This window comes from Oncorhynchus masou, chromosome 17 (assembly GCF_036934945.1).
Source record: "Oncorhynchus masou masou isolate Uvic2021 chromosome 17, UVic_Omas_1.1, whole genome shotgun sequence".
In the NCBI taxonomy this organism is placed as follows: Eukaryota; Metazoa; Chordata; class Actinopteri; order Salmoniformes; family Salmonidae; genus Oncorhynchus; species Oncorhynchus masou.
In genome coordinates this window covers 11,202,371-11,225,356 of record NC_088228.1, presented here as the reverse complement: position 1 = coordinate 11,225,356, position 22,986 = coordinate 11,202,371, and the positions used below count along the sequence as shown (strand labels likewise).

At 42.8% G+C, this 22,986-nt stretch overlaps 1 protein-coding gene across 2 annotated transcripts; it reads right to left on the bottom strand.

Moving 5' to 3' along the window:
* Positions 1 to 2,187: 2,187 nt before the first annotated feature.
* On the bottom strand, positions 2,188 to 22,224 carry LOC135558148 (lactosylceramide 1,3-N-acetyl-beta-D-glucosaminyltransferase A-like). 2 transcript variants are annotated; one of them, XM_064991886.1, is made up of 3 exons: positions 22,046 to 22,224; positions 19,602 to 19,679; positions 2,188 to 4,560 (listed from the first exon to the last, which is right to left on the bottom strand). In XM_064991886.1, exon 3 carries the CDS (start codon positions 4,225 to 4,227, stop codon positions 3,076 to 3,078), a length of 1,152 nt encoding a protein of 383 aa, XP_064847958.1. In that variant the 5' UTR covers positions 4,228 to 4,560; positions 19,602 to 19,679; positions 22,046 to 22,224; the 3' UTR covers positions 2,188 to 3,075. The 2 variants fall into 2 exon arrangements, with proteins under 2 accessions (XP_064847958.1, XP_064847957.1); XM_064991885.1 differs by lacking the exon at positions 19,602 to 19,679.
* Positions 22,225 to 22,986: the final 762 nt, after the last annotated feature.

Genomic DNA, 22,986 nt, shown 5'->3' with positions numbered 1-22,986 from the left:
GCTGTTGTCGGTAGGTGCACTGGATTTAAAAGTCCTGCGCACCGGGTAAGCAAAGTGTTCCCATGAGACAAACTCCGGCGGACCGGCAAATCTGTGAATAAATCGAGTGCACCTATTGTGCTGCCCAATCAGATAGCTCAAATCACCGTGGCTACAGAGCTTCCATGACCCTGGCTACAGCCAAGTTTAGTAGGCTACTAGCCTATGTCAGATTTAATAACTTTTAAAACAATGGCCACAGAGAGACTGTCAACGAACACAGCAAAGAGCTGCTGTTTTTCTGAGTGAGTTCATGTTTATATTCAGGACTGTCACAGTTTTTATTCTACACTATTACAAAACGCGCTTCTCATGCTGCAGCTGCAATGAATGAGTAGCCAAGTATCGATAGCCCTGCGTTTTATTATTATGAGCAGCTTGTCATATTGATTTTAATATTAAGGAATATTTAACATTCTCTGGTCATAGGAACAACATTCATTTGTTCATGAGGCAGATACGGTGCGACTCGAATTTCACCATCAGATGGAAGACGGTGTCCCCTCTCTCTGGTCAGTCTCATCGGATGAAAGGAAGGAGAGAGCAGGGACCGTGAGAGGAGGTTGGGAAAAATAGTTTTGAACGGCCATTCCAAGTCGGAAACTTAGGGATCTTTCTTAGAGCTCCGACTTTTTGACCTTAAGATCACTAGCGTCGTAATTTGACCTCCTTGAACATCAGATGCAGGTACCATCAGTCCAGTAAAATAAAAAGCAAATTATTTCAATTGATGCTCCACAATGGTAAACCAACGGATCTATTCTGTTATCAAAGCTCAAGTTTTGAAATAGAATATGGTCTGATTAACAATATTGGCAGGCCATCATATAGCCAATATGCTGTGATAATGTATTCGGCCTACTGCCAAAACCTCATTCCTACACAACTGTTTGTAGGAATGAGAATCTGAGCAGTAGATCTCCGCTTGCTTTTTGACTGCAAAAGTGATCTTGACTCAGAAAAGGTTGGTGACCACTGATCTAGAATGTCATTGTATGCTGTAGTGTTAAGATTTCCCTTCATTGGAACTAAGGGGCCTAGCCTAAACCATGAAAAACAGCCCCAGATCATTATTCCTGCTCCACCAACCTTTACAGTTGGCACTATGCATTGGGGCAGGTAGCGTTCTCTGCCCAGAGTCCAATGGCGGTGAGCTTTACACCATTCCAGACGATGCTTGGCATTGTTCATGGTGATCTTAGGCTTGTGTGCTGCTCAGCCACGGAAACCCATTTCATGAAGCTCTGTTCTTGTGTTCATGTTGCTTCTAGAGGTAATTTAGAACTCGGCAGTGAGTGTTGCAACCAAGGACAGATAATTTTTATGCGTTTCAGCACTCTGCGGTCCCATTCTGTGAGCTTTTATGGCTTACCATTATGCGGCTGAGCCGTTGTTGCTTCTAGACGTTCCCACTTGACAACAACGGCACATACAGTTGCACGCTCTAGCAGGATAGAAATTTGACGAACTGACGGTGCCACGTTGAAAGTCACTGAGTTCTCGGTAATGCCAATCTACTGTCTATGTTTGTCTATGGAGATTGCATGGCTGTGTGCTCGATTTTATACACCTTTCAGCAATGGGTGTGTGGAAATAGCCGAATCCACTAATTTGAAGGGGTGTCCACATACTTTTGTATATAGACACTGGCAATGAGGCATTTGTTTGCTTAATATTCTCATCTTGCCCTCAATAGTTCACAGCTATAATGATTACAATTATTTAATTTACAGGCTTATGTTTCATTATATTAAATATTTCTACAGTACATCCTGGAAGAACCTCCACCGGCTTTTATATCAAGAGTGAACTCATGTCAACAGCCATCATGCAGAATGTCCACAGGAACACAACCCAGAGCTTTGTGGTGAGGCTTGTGTGTCACTCATCTAACCCACTCCCCCACCCGCTGCTCAACATACAGTTGCTATGGTGAAGAGAGAGAACCCATGAAAGGGGTTGGATATGATCTGTGGTTCAACAACCTTTCTCTGAGATGAATTTGTTTCACAGTTAGTCTATATCACCTCATTGTTTGTTTCTTATTTGCTTTGCGACAGGTTGAAAAGGCTTCCTATATGCTTTGATTAGGGTTTCCAAATGTAATACAAAGAAATTGCTTGAAACAAGCTGTATATTTCCCACCTGCATCCTCCTTTAATTTACAGAACAATTCATTAATGTTCATTTAAATGTTCATTAATGATAAGAGATCAGCTGATATGTATAACACTTTGAATCTCTGTGGAATTTTCCACCTCGTAACAGACACTTTTGGCACTCGCACATGGTAACCCATCCCTGTCATGTAGTCTGGGTATGTCAACCACGGGCACAGTATGTCACTAGTCACCACTAATAACTCAAACATATGCTACACATTAATGTACTGCTTCACCTAAGACAGTTGGCACCTTATGGCTGTAGAGTTTTGAAGACTTCTTTAACCCCCAACATCCATTTGAAATGCTTGCTGTCAGTTTCCAATGCATCCTTGACATTGGGTACGTTTTGAAGTTTAAAAAAATAAATGATATCTTCCTTTTAACTTTCGCAAACCTTACTGTGAAACGACAGACAATGAGCCAATTGAGTCCATCCACAGTTAGTTTTAAACCACAGCAGCATAACCAACAGAATAACAGAATTTTAGGCCATTCTCTCAATTAGTTTAATGGAACCAGATGTTCACGGAAATTCACTTAGAATCCTATTTGTCATCCTTATCTCTGGATAGCATCTCCTTATTCATCACATTCAGTCTCTGCTCTTCAATACATCGTAAAGATATCAAGAATTGGACCACTGCTGGCCATATAGATAGACGGTCACTATAAAGCCATATAGATAGGTCACTGTAAAACCCAAATTTACAGCAATAGATATGACTCATGAGTATCTTCCTCCATCAACATAAAAAACAGGCCTTCCCTCTTTCATCCTTTTCAAATGACGGGAGACCGATGAAAGAAAAATTTGGCACAAAATGATCCCTCGCTCTATTTTGGACCAAACACAGTACATAGGTTTACTGTACTACAACAAGGCTGCCTTGCAGGGGTAGCTGTTTAAGAAATAAGGTCTACAGAGAAGGGTGAGTTTCACAGCTGTGCAATACAACCTCCCAAAGAGTCCTGACGTGACCCGCTTGACCTCCGGATTCGTGGCAGCTTTCCAGAGTTCGTATATGTCGGCCACGTGGCCGTGCGACGTCATCATCTTGTCGTAGATGCACAGGTGGTAGGGCGCCTTGCCCTCACCTGAGAAGTACACATGCTCCTGCGGCAACACACCCATGGCGTTGGCGCAGATGCCCATGAAGACATCGTCGATGTACAGCGAGGCGTTGAGGGTCAACGAAGCCTGGTAGATTTTGTTTGCCACGTCTCTAGAGACAACGTAACCCGCCCCTGCCGTGTAGTCCGGGTATGCCAAACACGGGTACATCTCGTATGGGACATAGTACTTGCTTTCCTTCCGGCGGATGGGTGGCGCGCCTCTGTGCACGCGACCGATCCAGAAGTTTGTAACGCCCTTCCTGTCTATGTCCTGAAGGTAGCGCACCAGGTTGGGTATGTGCACGAAAATGTCATCATCAGACGTCATGAGGAAGCGGGCATGCGGGCAGTAGGCGTGCGCCCACCGAAACTGTAGCAGAAGCTTGAGGGTTAGGTTGTGGAAGGAGTCCACAAAGTCCTGCTGGACCAAGTCACCATTCAAGCGGTCTTCACGGACAAGGTTGTCCTGGGTGCCCCCTCGGCTCCTCCGAGTATGGGCAGCTTCCTGCTGCTTGGGGAGGCCCAGCACAAAAACCACCTTCACCGTCACCCCCAGGGTCTGGCGGATGTAGGTCTCGTTGCCCCACGTCGACCGTATGGCTCGCCGTCTCTCGATGTTCTCTGGGGAGGACTTGACTAGCAACAGCAGTAAAACATTCTTCTCTCCTGAGCACTTATACGGGTGGTTGAGCAGGTAGCGGTGGTTGCTGAACATGTGGGCCTCCTGCCGCGGGATGGTGAAGCTCTTGTTGATGAAGGTGTAACGGTTGACCAGGTAGCGGTAGGAGTAGGCCTTGACGTGGCTCATCACGCTGCCATCCCAGCACACCATCACCACCGACAGCACCAGGCACGTGGTCATTAGCTGCAAGCACTGGCACTTGCGGATCCGCCGAAGATTCACAAACATACCGGAAAATTGGTTCTGGAAAATTCCAGGGTTCTTCCTCTGTCAAGTCTGAGTGGTGGTGGCGGCGGTGATGTGTGTCAAGAGTGTGTGAAAGAGTGGTTGCACAGGCAGCTGTCCCAGTGACTGTGCATAGCAGTGTGTGTGTTCCATCCTAGGTTTCCCACATGGAGCAGGAGGCATGGGTGTGTCAGGGAGAATCACATGAGGAGCCTCCCGGAAACCATCGCCTCCGTCCGGCAAGTCACTCACACTCCTGTTGTTACTGACTCACACACAGCCGTCCTCATAGTTACTCAAGACTCATCCAGCGTCCCCAGGGTGCCGAGCATTGCTCTGAAATGGAACAGAGAGTACACATTTTACTCTAATGGCCCAATGTGGTGAGAGTTAAGTGTAATAAAATCCTCCTTAGAGAAAAGCAGACAAACAGATCAATCAACTAGTCTGAAACGGAATTTTACAATTTTGCCTTTGGGTGTGATAGAGTTCTTAAACATCTGGTAACTGTTTACGTTAGACTGCTCTTCTACTTGTGTAGTTACTCTGTAATTACTCTAACTAGAATGTATTAAGTTCTTAATACAATGTTGTTATTTAAAGATGCAATATGCAGAAATCGCTCTGCCATTTCCTAGTTGATAAAATTCTAATAGTTTGCCTAATTTCAGTTGATGTGACAAAACAAGCAGTCATTGTGAAGACTCATTGCACCATCTAAACCACTGTGAAATATCTTTTCCATAACAAAAATATTATACTTTCAGCTGTTTGAAGCTGTTGTACAAAACCCAAAGTAGAAGATGCAAAAACTAAACTAAAGAATAGGATGCATAGAAATAGCGAATGATGAGAATGAAAGCTCTATAACTCATATTTCTATGTGCATTTGGTCGGTCTCCCTAAAAAAGTTAGATATTGCAGCTTGAATACAACATCATTAATAGAGCAATTACACAGGTACAAAAGCAACTTAATGTAAAGACTTAACAATTATTTTTTTAATGTAAAGTTGTTGTATTTACTCTTATTTAGCATAGTTTTTGCTTCTATAATCTCCATGATTTTTTAAAAAGCTAGTGGGCTAATAAAGTGTCATAATGATGAATTGTGGGGCCATTTAGTCATGCAGGCACACAGATACATGTTTTATTGTCCAAGCCACGGTATGTAAGTTAAGGTAATATATATATTGAGCTGTGTCTATTCTGACTGTGTCTAATAGTGTAATGGTCATAAATAGATTTCCTGACAGGGCTTTCAAGGATGATTCATTACTGGGGAGGTTAACATGCAGTAGTGACGTCATTAACAAAACCAATAATGAAATAGTACCTCAAGAAAATAGTATGATGAGATATATATATATATATATATATATATACACTGTGGGGGAAAAAAGTATGTGAACCCTTTAAAATTACCTGGATTTCTGCATAAATTGATCGTACAGTTGTATCTGCTCTTCATCTAAGTCACAATAATAGACAAACACAGTCTGCTTAAACTAATAACACACAAACAATTATAATTGTTCATGTCTTCATTGAACACACAGTGTAAACATTCACAGTGCAGGTTGGGAAAAAGTATGTGAACCCTTGTATTTAATAACAGGTTGACCCTCCTTTGGCAGCAATAACCTCAACTAAACGTTTTCTGTAGTTGCGGATCAGACCTGCACAACAGTCAGGAGGAATTTTGGACCATTCCTCTTTAAAAAAAAAAAAAATAGTTACACAATATAATGTCTGGTGTTGAACCACTCTCTTGAGGTCCTGCCACAGCATCTCAATCAGGTTGAGTTCAGGACTGACTGGGCCACTCCAGAAGGCGTATTGCGTCTGTTCTGTTGTTGATTTACTTTTGTCTTTTGGGTTGTTGCCCTGTTGCGTCACCTAACTTATGTTGAGCTTTTAATTGGCGAACAGCCTTACATTCTCCTGAAAAATGTCTTGATAAACTTGGGAATTCATTTTTCCGTCTGATAGCAAACTGTCCAGGCCCTGAGGCAGCAAAGCAGCCCCAAACCATGATGCTCCCTCCACCATACTTTACCGTTGGGATGAAGTTTTGATGTTGGTGTGCTGTGCCTTTCCTTCTCCACACATAGTGTTGTGTGTTCCTTCCAAACACAACTTTAGTTTAATCTGTCCACATAATATTTTGCCAGTAGTGTTGTTGAACATCCAGGTGCTCTTTTGCGAACTTCAGATGTGCATCAATGTTGTTGTTTTTTACAGTGGCTCCTTCCATGGTGTCCTCCCCTGAACACCATTCTTGTTTAGTGTTTAACGTGTTGTAGACTCGTCAACAGAGAAGTTAGCATCTTCCAGAGATATGTAAGTTTTTAGCTTGACACTAGGATTCTTCTTAACCTCATTGAGCATTCTGCGCTGTGCTCTTGCAGTCATCTTTGCAGGACGGCCACTCCTTGGGAGAGTAGCAACAGTGCTGAAATTTCTCCATTTATAGACCGTTTGTCTTACCTTGGACTGACTTTGAGGTACTTTTGCAACCCTTTCCAGCTTTATGCAGGGCAACAATTATTAATCTTGGCTCTTCTGTGATCTCTTTTACAGTTTATATGCCTTTACTTTTCAATGTGGACCAATTTATCAGTAGATTCTTAAATGCTATGATCCAATGATTGTTCCATAGGGTTGTGTTTTTAGGGAGTGATATGTTCTTAGCTTTATCCTTTGAAACTTCACATGTGAAAAGTTTCTGGGGATGAGCGTGCACATCTTCAATATGTACACAGTGTTCCTCTTTAGTGCATTTAACTAGCCTATGTATTGCAAGTAAAAGCCCTGGGTGGCGGCGTGTTGATTCAATTCCATGTCTGAAAGGTTAAAACCACTGTTACAAGTATTGGTTTTTCCAATTATATTTCGAGGCTGCAGGTTAGCACGTAAGGCATGCCGATTGGTGTCACCTCGTTAGTCAGCACACCTGTGCTGGCCTGTCCATATCGTTAGTCGAAAGGTGTTTCACCTGTGCTGACATGACATTTAAGAGTGGCTGGCCTAGTGCTTCAGTTGTCTTGACAGGGGGGGTCAACACCTTTTAGTTGGTGCTCCCTAGTTGGGTGGGTGTCTTTTAGGTCATAGTTGTTCTTGCTATGCAATTTTCAATGAACACACCTATGAGAGTCTTTTTATAACCCCTCCTAAAACCCCACCTGTTTTTGTTGTTGTCAGTGACTTTGTTAGTTCCCTTTTCTGTTTGAGTGACATGTTTGGTTCTTGCTGGGGGAACGTAACACCACCCTCAGACTTAAGGTGTAGAACTTTCCTTTTTATTCTATTTTTATTTGCCCATATAAAGTCGTATGATCAAGTATACTTTTTTTACAAGAATGTCTTCGGTGTGGTAACCGAGAAATCAATTAACAACTTTGAGAGCCATGCCATTCTGAAGAGGAAATATTCTACTTGTAAGATTTATGGGAAGATTTTTTTTCCATTTAATTAGACCTGCTTTCATATTGTTGAGTAATGAGACACACTTCTTTATATTTGTTTGTCACTTATTTAGCATCCTAAGTATTTTATATATTTTTTGTGGTCCACTAAAGGATTGCTGTAGATCATGAATGTTTTGTTTTTCCTATTGCCATTATTTTAGGGGTTTCCAAGTTCATTTTATATCCTGATATTTGAGTATTCTGAAACTATATTTACCAAGAGTGGCATTGAGTTTTCAATATGGTCAGGTATATCAGGAGATAGTTATAGTATGCATTGCATATATAGAGCATGTGGGCTGAGCAAACATTTAACAGAACACACAACAACAAAAAATCTAGCAATTATTTGTACTTTGACGCACTTTTAAACTCCAACTCCTCTCCTAATGTACCGAAAATCTGTGGATTATGTTATTGTACATACATTGGAGGAAGACTGTCAGTTAAATGTGCGTTTTTAAATTTACTCTGGCTATCTACTCTGATTTCAGAGCACTTTCGTCTGACTGTCAGAGTGCAGAATAACTGATGAATTTACGAACGCTCAACACCCGTTGAATACGGCCAGTGCCGGTAAACATCAGCAAAACAAAGCGCACTTAAATTGTTGCCAGCAGCACAGTTCGTCACCAACGCTCTGGAAAACATGAAAGCAGCCGAACCAGCTCTGCTAGGGTGAATAAAATGGTCAGTGAGTTTCTCACATTCGTGTCTGGGAGTGGCTAGCCAACGTTAGCCAGTTAGCTTGACTGCTGATGTGAGGTCAGAACGCTCGGATCAGCCCTCCTCGGCCAGCGCGTCTAGTGTGCATTCTGAACGCTCCAAGAACGAAACACTCTGGACAATCTGACAATGCTCGGGAATTTATGAAAGCCCAGAGCGCACTGGCACTCCAGATTGAATTTACGGACACACGCTGAGTATTGTGGTCAGGTAGCCTAGCGGTTGAGAGTGTTGGAGCAGAAACTAAAAGGTTGCTGGTTCGAATCCCTGACATGACTAGGTGAAAAATCTGTCAATGTGCCCTTGAGCAAGACACTTAACCCTTATTGCTCCTGTAAGTCGCTGTGGATAAGAGCGTCAGCTAAATTACTCAAACGTAAATTAAAATATAGTGGCTGGTGGGGTTCTACTTGGGGAGAGTGTGGGTCCACCGAGAGACTGAAGTGAGATGAGTCGAGGCCCCACACACACCTCAGAGAGGTTGACCTTCCAGTCACCCAATCCCTCTATACCTGTTTTAAATCTATAGGCTAATCATTTAAACTAAATCAGTTTCATATCATAAAAACAAGTACTTCTGTTGTGTGCTTCTCCTCTGATTTCCTAGTGTGTCTTTGTGTGACATTAGCTGAGGAGTCCAAAATGTGGCCGGTGAATGGTAAAAGCCAGCGCAGCAAACGTGGTGCTGGGGGTTCCGCCACAATAGAGGGGTTTATGGCGGCGATCCATCGGAACTCCTGAGAGCTGCGGAAAGCGTTCGGCACACAATGGAGGGCATCAGGATAGCTCTGGGAGCACAATGACAGTGAGAGAGCAGGGATTGGAATAGGTTGTTTCCGCCCGTTTGGCCTGGGTATAGACCAAGGGGGATCATGGATGGGCCTGGGACTCCCAGCACATCGCCATGCCGCTGCCCCCCCCCCGAGAGCCTTTGTCATTAGCTACCCACTGCCTAATAGGGTCACTTGCTCAGAATCTCGTATCTATCTCTGTCTCTTCTCTCCCCTCTCCATGTCTCCCTCTCTCTATCCTTATCTCTTCCTGTGACTCCCTCTTTGCCTGAGTAAGATGAGTTATTGCTGTCTTGTCTAAACCTCAGCTTCCCCCAGCCACCCCCCCCCCTCGTGTGTTAATGAGAATATTGACTGTCTGTGTGTTACAGTAAAGTCCACGCCTGCATGAATCTGTGTTTACTAATTTAAGTGTCATTTTCTCATAAAGGACAATGGTTCAAGAAACAATCGTCTGCAAATTGTCTGATTCAAGTAAATCTGGAGTTAACTGGAAAGGGCCATTCAGTTACACTACTCCACTCACCACCGCTTACCGTATATGAACCTGGGGTCATTTTGCATTGGTAAATTAAACAACAGTTAGAAGTAGAGTCATGCTAAAATAAATGGCTCTGGATATCAGTATTGTCTTACTTTGTATTAATTTCTGCTTCATGTACGTGTGTGTGTACTGATGTCTGACATAAGACACTAATTATAAACTGGGTGGTTTGAGCCCTGAATGCTGATTGGCTGACAGCCATGGTATATCAGACCGCATACCACAGGTATGACAAAACATTTATTTTTAAACATTTAATTTTTAATATAATTACGTTGGTAACCAGTTCAGAATAGCAATAAGGCACCTCAGGGTTTATAGTTTATGGCCAATATACCGCGGCTAATGAATGTTTTTAGGCACGACGCAACAGCCGTGGTATGTTGGTCATATACCACACCCCCTCGAGCCTTATTGCTTAAGTATACTTCCCAGGCACTTAAGTATTCCATTGTAAATACAAGGCTTTAATGGCTTTCCTGCCGATGGTGTATTGGCCACGATACCATGTCCATCTAACAAAGACAAAGGTGTGTCTCGCCTCTCAAGTCTCATCATTGACATCTGCCAGTAAAACTGCTTATTTGTTCTGCAAGTTTTCTTGTTGACTTTTGAAAGTCCAATATGCTTTACCTCACAGGTGTGTTTGGTTTGTAATATGTGTTGTGACCCATACCTTTACTTAGACTACTTTCTACTAATGTTTAACCTTTTTAAGTAATTATTTGTATGTATATATATATTTTTTTACATTTTAGTCATTTAGGTCTGACAGTTAGGGCATTCATCTTAAGGTACAGTAACTTGGTAGGAAAACCACATATCACAGTAAGTCCATTTTTCCTCAAGAAAGTAGCTATCAACAAGGTCAGAGCTAGTAAGGGGAGAAAACAGTTGGGCAGATGGATCCTGTTCTTGTTAGACTTCAGTGCACCTTTTGACATTATCGATCATAGTCTGCTACTGGAAAAACTGATGTGTTATGGCTTTACACCCCCTGCTATAATGTGGATAAAGAGTTACTTGTCTAACAAAACACAGAGGGTGTTCTTTTAATGGAAGCCTCTCAAACATAATCCAGGTAGAAGCAGGAATTCCCCAGGGTAGCTGTTAAGGCCCCTTGCTTTTTTCAATCTTTACTAATGACATGCCACTGGCTTTGAGTAAGGCCCGTGTGTCTATGTATGCGGATGACTCAACACTTTACACGTCAGCTACTACAGCAACTGAAATGACTGCAAAACTTAACAAAGAGCTGCAGTCCGAAATATTTCCAAAACTAAAATCATTGTATTTGGGACAAATCATTCACTAAACCCTAAACCTCAACTACATCTCATAATGGATAATGTGGAAATTGAGCAAGTTGAGGTGACTAAACTGCTTGGAGTTATCCTGGATGGTCAAAACATATTGATACAACAGTAGCTAAGATGGGGAGAAGTCTGTCCATAATAACACGCTGCTCCGCATTCTTAACAACACTATCAACAAGGCAGGTCCTACAGGCACCTGGACTACTGTTTAGTCGTGTGGTCAGGTGCCACAGAGGGACTTGGGAAAATTGCAGTTGGCTCAGAACATGGCAGCCCGGCTGGCCCTTAAACGTACACGGAGAGCTAACATCAATGACATTCATGTCAATCTCTCATGGCTCAAAGTGTTTAAAATACTAGGACACAGCTCGGACACCCATGTATACCCCACAAGACATGCCACTAGAGGTCTCTTCACAATCCCAAGTCCAGAACAGACCATGGGAGGCGCACAGTACTACATAGAGCCATGACTACATGGAACTCTATTCCACATCAGGTAACTGATGCAAGCAGTAGAATCATATTTAAAAAGCAGGTAAAAATACACCTTATGGAACAGGGGGACTGTGAAGTAACACAAACAAAGGCACATACACATGCATACACACATGATAACATACAAACTATACATACACATGGATTTTGTGTTGTAGATATGTGGTAGTGGAGTATGGGCCTGAGGGCACACATTTAGTATGTATGTTCATCCACCTCTGGCCTGCTCGCCTCCCTACCACTGAGGAAGTACAGTTCCCGCTCAGCCCAGTCAAAACTGTTCGCTGCTCTGGCCCCCCAATGGTGGAACAAACTCCCTCACGACGCCAGGACAGCGGAGTCATTTACCACCTTCCGGAGACACCTGAAACCCCACCTCTTTAAGGAATACCTAGGATAGGATAAAGTAATCCTTCTCACCCCCCCTTAAATGATTTAGATGCACTATTGTAAAGTGGCTGTTCCACTGGATGTCATAAGGTGAATTCACCAATTTGTAAGTCGCTCTGGATAAGAGCGTCTGCCAAATGACTTAAATGTAATGTAAATGTGAATTCTGTAATGGATATATTGTAATGTTTTTCAAATTTAATAACTGCCTTAATTCTGCCGGACCCCAGGAAGAGTAGCTGCTGGGGATCCATAATAAATACAAATACATTACTCAGGAAATGTCAGGATTGGAATGGGTTTAAAGTCATGTTTTACTCTATAAGGTACTGGAAAATATCAAGCTAAATACGTCACTATATACAGTGTGGCAAAAAAGTATTTAGTCAGCCACCAATTGTGCAAGTTCTCCCACTTAAAAAGCTGAGAGGCCTGTAATTTTCATCATAGGTACACTTCAACTATGACAGACAAAATGAGAAAAAAAAAGAAATCCAGAAAATCACATTGTAGGATTTTTTAAATGAATTTATTTGCAAATTATGGTGGAAAATAAGTATTTGGTCACCTACAAACAAGCAAGATTTCTGGCTCTCACAGACCTGTAACTTCTTCTTTAAGAGGCTCCTCTGTCCTCCACTCGTTACCTGTATTAATGGCACCTGTTTGAACTTGTTATCAGTATAAAAGACACCTGTCCACAACCTCAAACAGTCACACTCCAAACTCCACTATGGCCAAGACAAAAGAGCTGTCAAAGGACACCAGAAACAAAATTGTAGACCTGCACCAGGCTGGGAAGACTGAATCTGCAATAGGTAAGCAGCTTGGTTTGAAGAAATCAACTGTGGGAGCGATTATTAGGAAATGGAAGACATACAAAGACCACTGATAATCGTGCTCGATCTGGGGCATCATGCAAGATCTCACCCCGTGGGGTCAAAATGATCACAAGAACGGTGAGCAAAAATCCCAGAACCACACGGGGGGACCTAGTGAATGACCTGCAGAGAGCTGGGACCAAAGTAACAAAGCCTACCATCAGTAACACACTACACCGCCAGGGACTCAAATCCTGCAGTGCCAGACATGTCCCCCTGCTTAAGCCAGTACATGTCCAGGCACGTCTGAAGTGTGCTAGAGAGCATTTGGATGATCCAGAAGAATATTGGTAGAATGTCAAATGGTCAGATGAAACCAAAATATAACTTTTGGGTAAAAACTCAACTCGCCGTGTTTGGAGGACAAAGAATGCTTTGCATCCAAAGAACACCATACCTACTGTGAAGCATGGGGATGGAAACATCATGTTTGGGGCTGTTTTTCTGCAAAGGGACCAGGACGACTGATCCGTGTCAAGGAAAGAATGAATTGGGACATGTATCGTGAGATTTTGAGTGAAAACCTCCTTCCATCAGCAAGGGCATTGAAGATGAAACGTGGCTGGGTCTTTCAGCATGACAATGATCCCAAACACACTGCCCGGGCAACGAAGGAGTGGCTTCGTAAGAAACATTTCAAGGTCCTGGAGTGGCCTAGCCAGTCTCCAGATCTCAACCCCATAGAAAATCTTTGGAGGGAGTTGAAAGTCCATGTTGCCCAGCAACAGCCACAAAACAACACTGCTCTAGAGGAGATCTGCATGGAGGAATGGGCCAAAATACCAGCAACAGTGTGTGAAAACCTTGTGAAGACTTACAGAAAACGTTTGACCTCTGTCATTGCCAACAAAGGGTATATTACAAAGTATTGAGAAACTTTTGTTATTGACCAAATACTTATTTTCCACCATAATTTGCAAATAAATTCATTAAAAATCCTACAATGTGATTTTCTGGATTTTTTTTCTGTCATAGTTAGTGTACCTATGATGAAAATTACAGGCCTCATCTCTTTAAGTGGGAGAACTTGCACAATTGGTGGCTAACTAAATACTTTTTTGCCCCACTGTATATACAGTTGAAGTCGGAAGTTTACATACACCTTAGACAAATACATTTCCTGACATTTAATCCTAGTAACAATTTCCTGTCCAAGGTCAGTTTGGATCACCACTTTATTATAAGAATGTGAAATGTCAGAATAATAGTAGAGTGATTTATTTCAGCTTTTATTTCTTTCATCACATTCCCAGTGGGTCAAAAGTTTACATACAATCAATTAGTATTTGATAGCATTGCCTTTAAATTGTTCAACTTGGGTCAAACATTTGGGTAACCTTCCACAGTAAGTTGGGTAAATTGTGGCCCATTCCTCCTGAAAGAGCTGATGTAATTGAGTCATGTTTGTTGGCCTACTTGCTCGCACACGCTTTCTCAGTTCTGCCCACAAATTTTCTATAGGATTGAGGTCAGGGCTTTGTGATGGTCACTCCAATACCTTGACTTTGTTGTCCTTAAGCCATTTTGGCACAACTTTGGAAGTATGCTTGGGGTCATTGTCCATTTGGAAGACCCATTTGCGACCAAGCTTTAACTTCCTGACTGATGTCTTGAGATGTTGCTTCAATATATCCATGTAATTTTCCTCATGATGCATCTATTTTGTGAAGTGCACCAGTTCCTCCTGCAACAAAGCAACGCACAACATGATGATGCCACCCCCGTGCTTCACAGTTGGAATGGTTCTCTTTGGCTTGCAAGTCTCCCCCTTTTTCCTCCAAACATAACAATGGTCATTATGGCCAAACGGTTCTATTTTTGTTTCATCAGAAAAGAGGACATTTCTCCAAAAAATACTATTCTTGTCCCTATGTGCAGTTGCAAACCATAGTCTGGCTTTTTTTATGGCGGTTTTGGAGCAGTGGCTTCTTCCTTGCTGAGTGGCCTTTCAGGTTTTGTCAATATAGGACTCGTTATACTTTGGATATAGATACTTTTGTACCTGTTTCCTCCAGCATCTTCACAAGGTCCTTTGCTGTTGTTCTGGGATTGATTTGCACTTTCGCATCAAAGTACGTTCATCTCTGGGAGACAGAACGCGTCTCCTTCCTGAGCGGTATGACGGCTGCATGGTCCCATGGTGTTTATACTTGCGTACTATTGTTTGTACAGATGAACGTGATACCTTCAGGCGTTTGGAAATTGCTCTCAAGGAAGAATCAAACTTTTGGAGGTCTACAATTCTTTTCTGAGGTCTTGGCTGATTTCTTTTGATTTTCTCATGATGTCAAGCAAAGAGGCACTGAGTTTCAAGGTAGGTCCTGAAATACATCCACGGGTACACCGCCAGTTGACTCAAATGATGTCAATTGGCCTATCAGAAGCTTCTAAAGCCATGACATAATTTTTGGGGAATTTTCCAAGCTGTTTAAAGACACAGTCAACTTAGTGTATGTAAACCTCTGACCCACTGGAATTGTAATACAGTGCGTTATAAGTGAAATAATCTGTCTGTAAACAATTGTTGGAAAAATTACTTGTCATGTGCAAAGTAGATGTCCTAAAGGACTTGCCAAAACTATAGTTTGTTTACAAGAAATTTGTGAAGTGGTTGAAAAATTTGTTTTAATGACTCCAACCATTGTTCTTCCTCTGTCAATCATGGTTACCTGCAAGGAAACACGTGCCGTCATCATTGCTTTGCACAAAAAGGGCTTCACAGGCAAGGATATTGCTTCCAGTAAGATTGCACCTAAATCAACCATTTATCGGATCATCAAGAACTTCAAGGAGAACGGTTCAATTGTTGTGAAGAAGGCTTCAGGGCGCCCAAGAATGTCCAAGCGCCAGGACCGTCTCCTAAAGTTGATTCAGCAGCGGGATAGGGGCACCACCAGTACAGAGCTTGCTCAGGAATGGCAGCAGGCAGGTGTGAGTGCATCTGCACGCACAATGAGGTGATGACTTTTGGAGGATGGCCTGGTGTCAAGAAGGGCAGCAAAGAAGCCACTTCTCTCCAGGAAAAACATCAGGGACGGACTGATATTCTCCAAACTGTACAGGGATTGGACTGCTGAGGACTGGGGTAAAGTCATTTTCTCTGAATCCCCTTTCCGATTGTTTGGGGCATCTGGAAAAAAGCTTGTCCGGAGAAGACAAGGTGAGCGCTACCATCAGTCCTGTGTCATGCCAAAAGTAAAGCATGCTGAGACCATTCATGTGTGGGGTTGCTTCTCAGCCAAGGGAGTGGGCTCACTCACAATTTTGCCTAAGGACACAGCCATGAATAAAGAATGGTACCAACACATCCCCCGAGAGCAACTTTTCCCAACCATCCAGGAACAGTTTGGTGACGAACAATGCCTTTTCCAGCATGATGGAGCACCTTGCCATAAGGCAAAAGTGATAACTAAGTGGCTTGGGGAACAAAACATCGATATGTTGGGTCCATGGCCAGGACACTCCCCAGACCTTAATCCCATTGAGAACTTGTGGTCAATCCTCAAGAGGCGGGTGGACAAACAAAATCCCACAAATTCTAACAAACTCCAAGCATAGATTATGCAAGAATGGGTTGCCATCAGTGTGGCCCAGAAGTTAATTGACAGCATGTCAGGGTGGATTGCAGAGGTCTTGAAAAAGAAGGGTCAATACTGCAAATATTGACTCTTTGTATCAACTTCATGTAATTGTCAATAAAAGCCTTTGACACTTATAAAATGCTTGTAATTATACTTCAGTATTCCATAGTAATATCTGACAAGAATATCTGAAGACACTGACGCAGCAAACTTTGTGGAAATTCATATTTGTGTCATTCTCAACCTTTGGCCACGACTTCACACTCACACAGTCACAAACCTGTACTTGAAACTCTAACCGGAAGTGCACATTGAAAAAGCCTCCTCATGGGTTCCTAACTCTAAGTACAGTTTGTGTAAAAGTGAGCCTTCTATGTCTGCATAGTTTCAAAGTACAAAGCACAAATTAAAGCAGGAAGCACCAGTGACTCGATAAAAAAAGTTGGCAGATGGAGCAGATGCTAAGCTACTGGACTGTTTTGCTAGCACAGATTGGAATATGTTCCGTGATTCCTCCGATGGCATTGAGGAGTACACCATCAGTCATTGGCTTCATCAATAAGTGCATTGATGACGTCGTCCCCACAGTGACCATACGTACATACCCCAAACAGAAGCCATGGATTACAGGCAACATCCGCACTGAGCTAAAGGCTAGAGCTGCTGCTTTCTAGGAGTGGGACTCTAACCCGGAAGCTTATAAGAAATCCTGCTATGCCCTCTGACGAACCATCAAACAGGAAAAGCGTCAATACAGGACTAAGATTGAATCGTAATACACCGGCTCTGATGCTCGTCGGATGTGGCAGGACTTGCAAACCATTACAGACTACAAAGGGAAGCACAGCCGAGAGCTGCCCAGTGACACAAGCTTACCAGACGAGCTAAACTACTTCTATGCTCTCTTCGAGGCAAATAACACTGAAACATGCATGAGAGCACCAGCTGTTCTGGAAGAGTGTGTGATCACGCTCTCCGCTGCCGATATGACGATTACCAGGACGTGTACTGCAAGCATGCCCTGATCAACTGCAAGTGTCTTCACTGACATTTTCAACCTCTCCCTGTCTGAGTCTAATACCAACATGTTTTAAGCAGACCACCATAGTGCCTGTGCCTAAGGTAACCTGCCTAAATGACAACTGACCTGTAGCATTCACGTCTGTAGCCATGAAGTGCTTTGAAAGTCTGGTCATGGCTCACATCAACACCATTATCCCAGAAACCCTAGACCCACTCTAATTTGCATACCGCCCCAACAGATCCACAGGTGATGAAATCTCTATTGCACTCCACAATGCCCTTTCCCACTTGGACAAAAGGAACACCTATGTGAGAATGATATTCATTGACTACAGCTTTGCGTTCAACACCATAGTGCCCTCAAAACTCATAGGCTAAGGACCCTGGGACTAAACACCTCCATCTGCAACTGGATCCTGGACTTCCTAACGGGCCGCCCCCAGGTGGTAAGGGTAGGTAACAACATCTGCCATGCTGATCCTCCACACAGGGGCTCCTCAGGGGTGCGTGCTCAGTCCCCTCCTGTACTCCCTGTTCTCTCATGACTGCACGGCCAGGCACGACTCCAACACCATCATTAAGTTTGCCAATGACACAACAGTGGTAGGCTTGATCACCGACAACGACGAGACAGCCTATAGGGAGGAGGTCAGAGACCTGTGGTGCCAGGACAACAACCCCTCCCTCAATGTGATCAAAACAAAGGAGATGATTGTGGACTACAGGAAAAACACGACTGAGCATGCCCCCGTTCTCATCAACGGGGCTGCAGGTTGAGAGCTTCAAGTTCTTTGGTGTCCACATCATCAACAAACTAACATGGTCAAAGCACAACAAGACCTATTCCCCCTCAGAAGACTGAAAAGATTTGGCATGGGTCCTCAGATCCTCAAAAGGGTCAGCTGCACCATCGAGAGCATCCTGACTGGTAGCATCACTGCCTGGTATGGCAACTGCCTGGTATGGCAACTGCTCGGCCTCCGACCGCAAGTCACTACAGAGGGTAGTTCGAAAGGCCCAGTACATCACTGGGTCCAAGGTTCCTGCCATCCAGGACCTCTATACCACATGGTGTCAGAGGAAGACCCTAAAAATTGTCAGACTCCAGCCACCCTAGACATAGACTGTTCTCTCTGCTAACTCATGGCAACGGTACCGGAGCGCCAAGTCTAGGTCCAAGAGGCTACTAAACCGCTTCTACCCCCAAGTCGTGAGAAGCCTGAACATCTAATCAAATGGCTAGCCAAACTTTTTGCACCCCCCCCCCCATTTTACACTGCTGCTACTCTCTGTTATCATCTATGCATAGTCACTTTAATAACTCTACCTACATGTACATATTACCTCAACTAACCGGTGCCCCCACACACTGACTCTGTACAGGTAGCCCCCTGTATATAGTCTCGCTATTGTTATTCCACTGCTGCTCTTTAATTACTTGTTACTTTTATTTCTTATTCTTATCTGTATTTTTTTAAATACATTGTTGGTTAGGCTCATAAGTAAGCATTTCATTGTAAGGCCTACCTGTTCTATTCAGCGCATGTGTCTAATAAAATTGGATTTGATGGTCAGATTTGATGGTCAGATTTGCCAAATGGCGGGAGTGCTTTGTACGCGTCTCTGTGTGTGGAGTAAAGGTGGTCTAGAATTTTTTTCACTCTGGTTGCACATTTAACATGCTGGTAGAAATGAGGTAAAATGGATTTGAGTTTCCCTGCATTAATGTCTCCGGCCACTAAGAGCGCTGCCTCTTTTTGAGCGTTTTCCTGTTTGCTTATGGACGTATACAGCTCATTTGAGGTGCATATACATATACGTATACAGCTTACAGCTCATTGAGGTGCGTTTTTTTTCATCATCATTGAAATGCAAGAGAAAGGCTATACTTTCAGATAGGAGTCTAGGTGTAATTTATATTTTGGCCACCAGACGGCAGCAGTTTGTGTGCAAAGTTTCCAACTGATCCAGTGAAGAATTACATTACTGCACCAAATTTTGTATTAAGTCTGCCAGGAGTTTGCCCAAATGTGCCCAATTGATACATTTTCAAGTACATAACTATAGTGAACATACAAAATGCTATGGTAATAAAACATTTAAGTTTACACACACCCAGGAATGTCATAAATTATAGATCATTAGCTTATACACTAACTTTCACACATCTAGGTGGCCGGGCGTGGTGGGTGTGGAGCCAGAGACAGCAGTGGGGTCAAACTGTAGGTCCCAGTGCCTACATTTGGACATAAAAATGTATTTATCAAACAAAACTATGCTACATTTTATTTCTGAGACCTTCAGGATGACAAAGCAGAGCAAGATTACTGAATGTAAGTACATTATTTACCTTCCAGGGTGAATGTATCAAAGTAGTTGCCGTGATAAGAGGTTAAACAAATCAAAATCTATTTTAGATTCTTCATAGTTGCCAACATTTGCCTTGTTGACAGCTTTGCATTCTCTCAACCAGCTTCACCTGGAATGCTGAGCACATGTTGGCTGCTTTTCCTTCACTCTGCGGTCCAACTCATCCCAATCCATCTCAATTGGGGTGAGGTCAGGTAATTGTAGAAGCCAGGTCATGTGATGCAGCACTCTATCACTCTCCTTGTTGGTCAAATAGCCCTTATACAGCCTGGAGTTGTGATGGGTCATTGTCCTGATGGAAAACAAATGATAGTCCCACTAAGCGCAAACCAGATGGGATTGCGTATCGCTGCAGAATGCTGTGGTAGCCATGCTGGTTAAAATCACAGACGGTGTCACCAGCAAAGCATCACACCACCACCTCCATGCTTCACGGCTGGAACCACACATGCGGAGATCATCCGTTCACCTACTCTGCGTTTCACAAAGACAAGGCAGTTGGACCAAAAATCTCAAATTTGGACTCATCAGACCAAAGGACAGATTTCCACTGGTCTAATGTCCATTGCTGGTGTTTCTTGGCCCAAGGAAGTCTCTTCTTATTATTGGTGTTCTTTAGTAGTGGTTTCTTTGCAGCAATTCAACCATGAAGGCCTAATTCACACAGTCTCCTCTGAACAGTTGATGCTGAGATGTGTCTGTAACTTGAACTCTTTGAACCATTTATTTATTTTTATTTTATTATTATTTTTTACCTTTATTTTACTAGGCAAGTCAGTTAAGAACAAATTCTTATTTTCAATGACGGCCTAGGAACAGTGGGTTAACTGCCTGTTCAGGGGCAGAATGACAGATTTTGTACCTTGTCAGCTCGGGGATTTGAACTTGCAACCTTTCGGTTACTTTTCGGTTACTAGTCCACTGCCGCCCCGGCAGTGTAGCCTAGAACTTATCCTCTGCAGCAGAGTTAAATTTGTCTTCCTTTGCTGTGGCTGTCCTCATGAGAGCCAGTTTCATCATAGCGCTTGATGGATTTTGCCACTGAATTGACTGACCTTCATGTCTTAAAGTAATGATGGACTGTCGTTTTCTCTTTGCTTATTTGAGCTATTCTTGCCATAATATGGACTTGGTCTTTTACCAAATAGGGCCATCTTCTGTATACCGCCCCTACCTTGTCACACCACAACTGATTAGCTCAAACGCATTAAAAAGGAAAGAAATTCCCCAAATGAGCTTTGAACAAGGCACACCTGTTAATTGAAATGCATTCTAGGTCACTACCTCATGAAGCTGGTTGAGAGAACGCCAAGAGCCTGTCATCAAGGCAAAGGGTGGCTACTTTGGAGAATATCAAATATATTTTGATGTTTCACACTTTTTAGTTAGTACATGATTCCATATGTTATTTCATAGTTTTGATGTCTTCGCTATTCTTCAATGTAGAAAATAGTACAAATAAAGAAAAAACCTGAATGAGTAGGTGTCCAAACTTTTGACTGGTACTGTATATTAAAAAAAACATGTATTCACAAATGTAGAGCACTGGGCCTTCACTAGTCCTGTATTAGCAGTCTGATATAGCCCTCGTTAGGGCGGAGAGACCTGTATATCTTGTCAGTATATCCATAATATTTGTTCCGGCTAAACTTAGAGGCCAGTAGGCCTAACTACTTTCAAAAAGCATGTTTAAAAAAATATATATATATACATATTTTATTGTCACCAGGTCGGTGCAGTGTAATATGTTGTTCTGATGACAAATAAGCAAATGGCGTTAGATTATAAAGTAATTCGGTCAAATTTATGAGCCTCTCCATGCTTATTAGTTGTTCTTTCAACATATTTGCTGCTACGGCACTCAATCCCGTTTTAACCCGTTTCCCTTCATGTTTTACTGGTTTAGATCAACCAGAAACGTTTCCTTGGCCAAATATTCTAAGATTTTCATAAAAATGCCAAATATGTGGAGGCAAAAATAGTTGGGTAGGTGCAGCGGACCGCAGCGGTCCGGAGAGCGCATGGAGTTTGGCTCTGCCACTTCTCACAATGGTGCTCCTTTAGTAGTTAGATCAAAGCTGAATCAATGTCTTGGGAGATCACATAATATATCATTTAGTATTCTACATAAAATAACAAAACATCTTCCCGCCGCTATGGTCACAAGTGGTATAAATAGATCTCAAACTGGAAAGAATCACTGCCGAGCACGCGCCACAACACAGCACTTACCGCTGTTATGCATAATATCCCAATGTCAACCGACTCCTGTTGAGTTCTCCCCTCCTGTACAGATTCTCTCCTTGTATAGCTCTGGAAATGTTTCTGTCTACTCTCCCTGGAGTGGAGTCACACACACACACTCCTCTTTCTAGAAGCAGCGGCAGCAGCTGCCAGTTCAACTGAGTGTGTCAGCATCACTCTGTCAAGAGCGTGTGAATACGTCTCTCTGCTCACTCCCCGCCCTCACACACTGTGGGGGTGTGTAGACAGGGAGGTAGGAAGCCATATGAGGGAGTGAAAGACCCTTTAAGTGCTTGCTTCTACCTCAACATTTTCAACCAGAGGTTTTCCCCTGACGATATCAAATCCATAAACATGTCCCTAGATCATCTATAGTACCTATCTTTTATTAAGAACAAATTCTTATTTACAATGGCGGCCTACCGGGGAACAGTGGGTTAACTGCCTTGTTCAGTGGCAGAACAACCTTTTTTTTTACATTGCTAGGTCCGGAATTTGATCCAGCAATCTTCCGGTTTGGCTACCTGCCGCCCCAATCATATCATATAGAGAAAGTCATCTATCATATAGTAAAAGTAAAGACAAAGGAAATTATCTGAGTTTCCCAACAAATAATACTGATCTAATATTTATTTTTTTAAGACAAAGGAAATTATCTGTCATGTATCTATTATTATATAAGGATGGGTCCTGTCTTTCAACTGAAACCATTATACTCATCTAGTACAACGAGAGTAGAGACAAAGGAAATTATCTATCATGCATCTAGTATTAGCTAGCTATTAACAGAGGGAGGAGACACACTGTCAAGGCCTCTTCCTATTCTCTCTCTCACCACAATTAAGTGTTTTTCCTGATGTACTACTCTAGTGCTGTTCTGGGCGAGTGTCATGTTCTGGGCTGCTGGGTCTTTTTGTTAAACAGCTAAA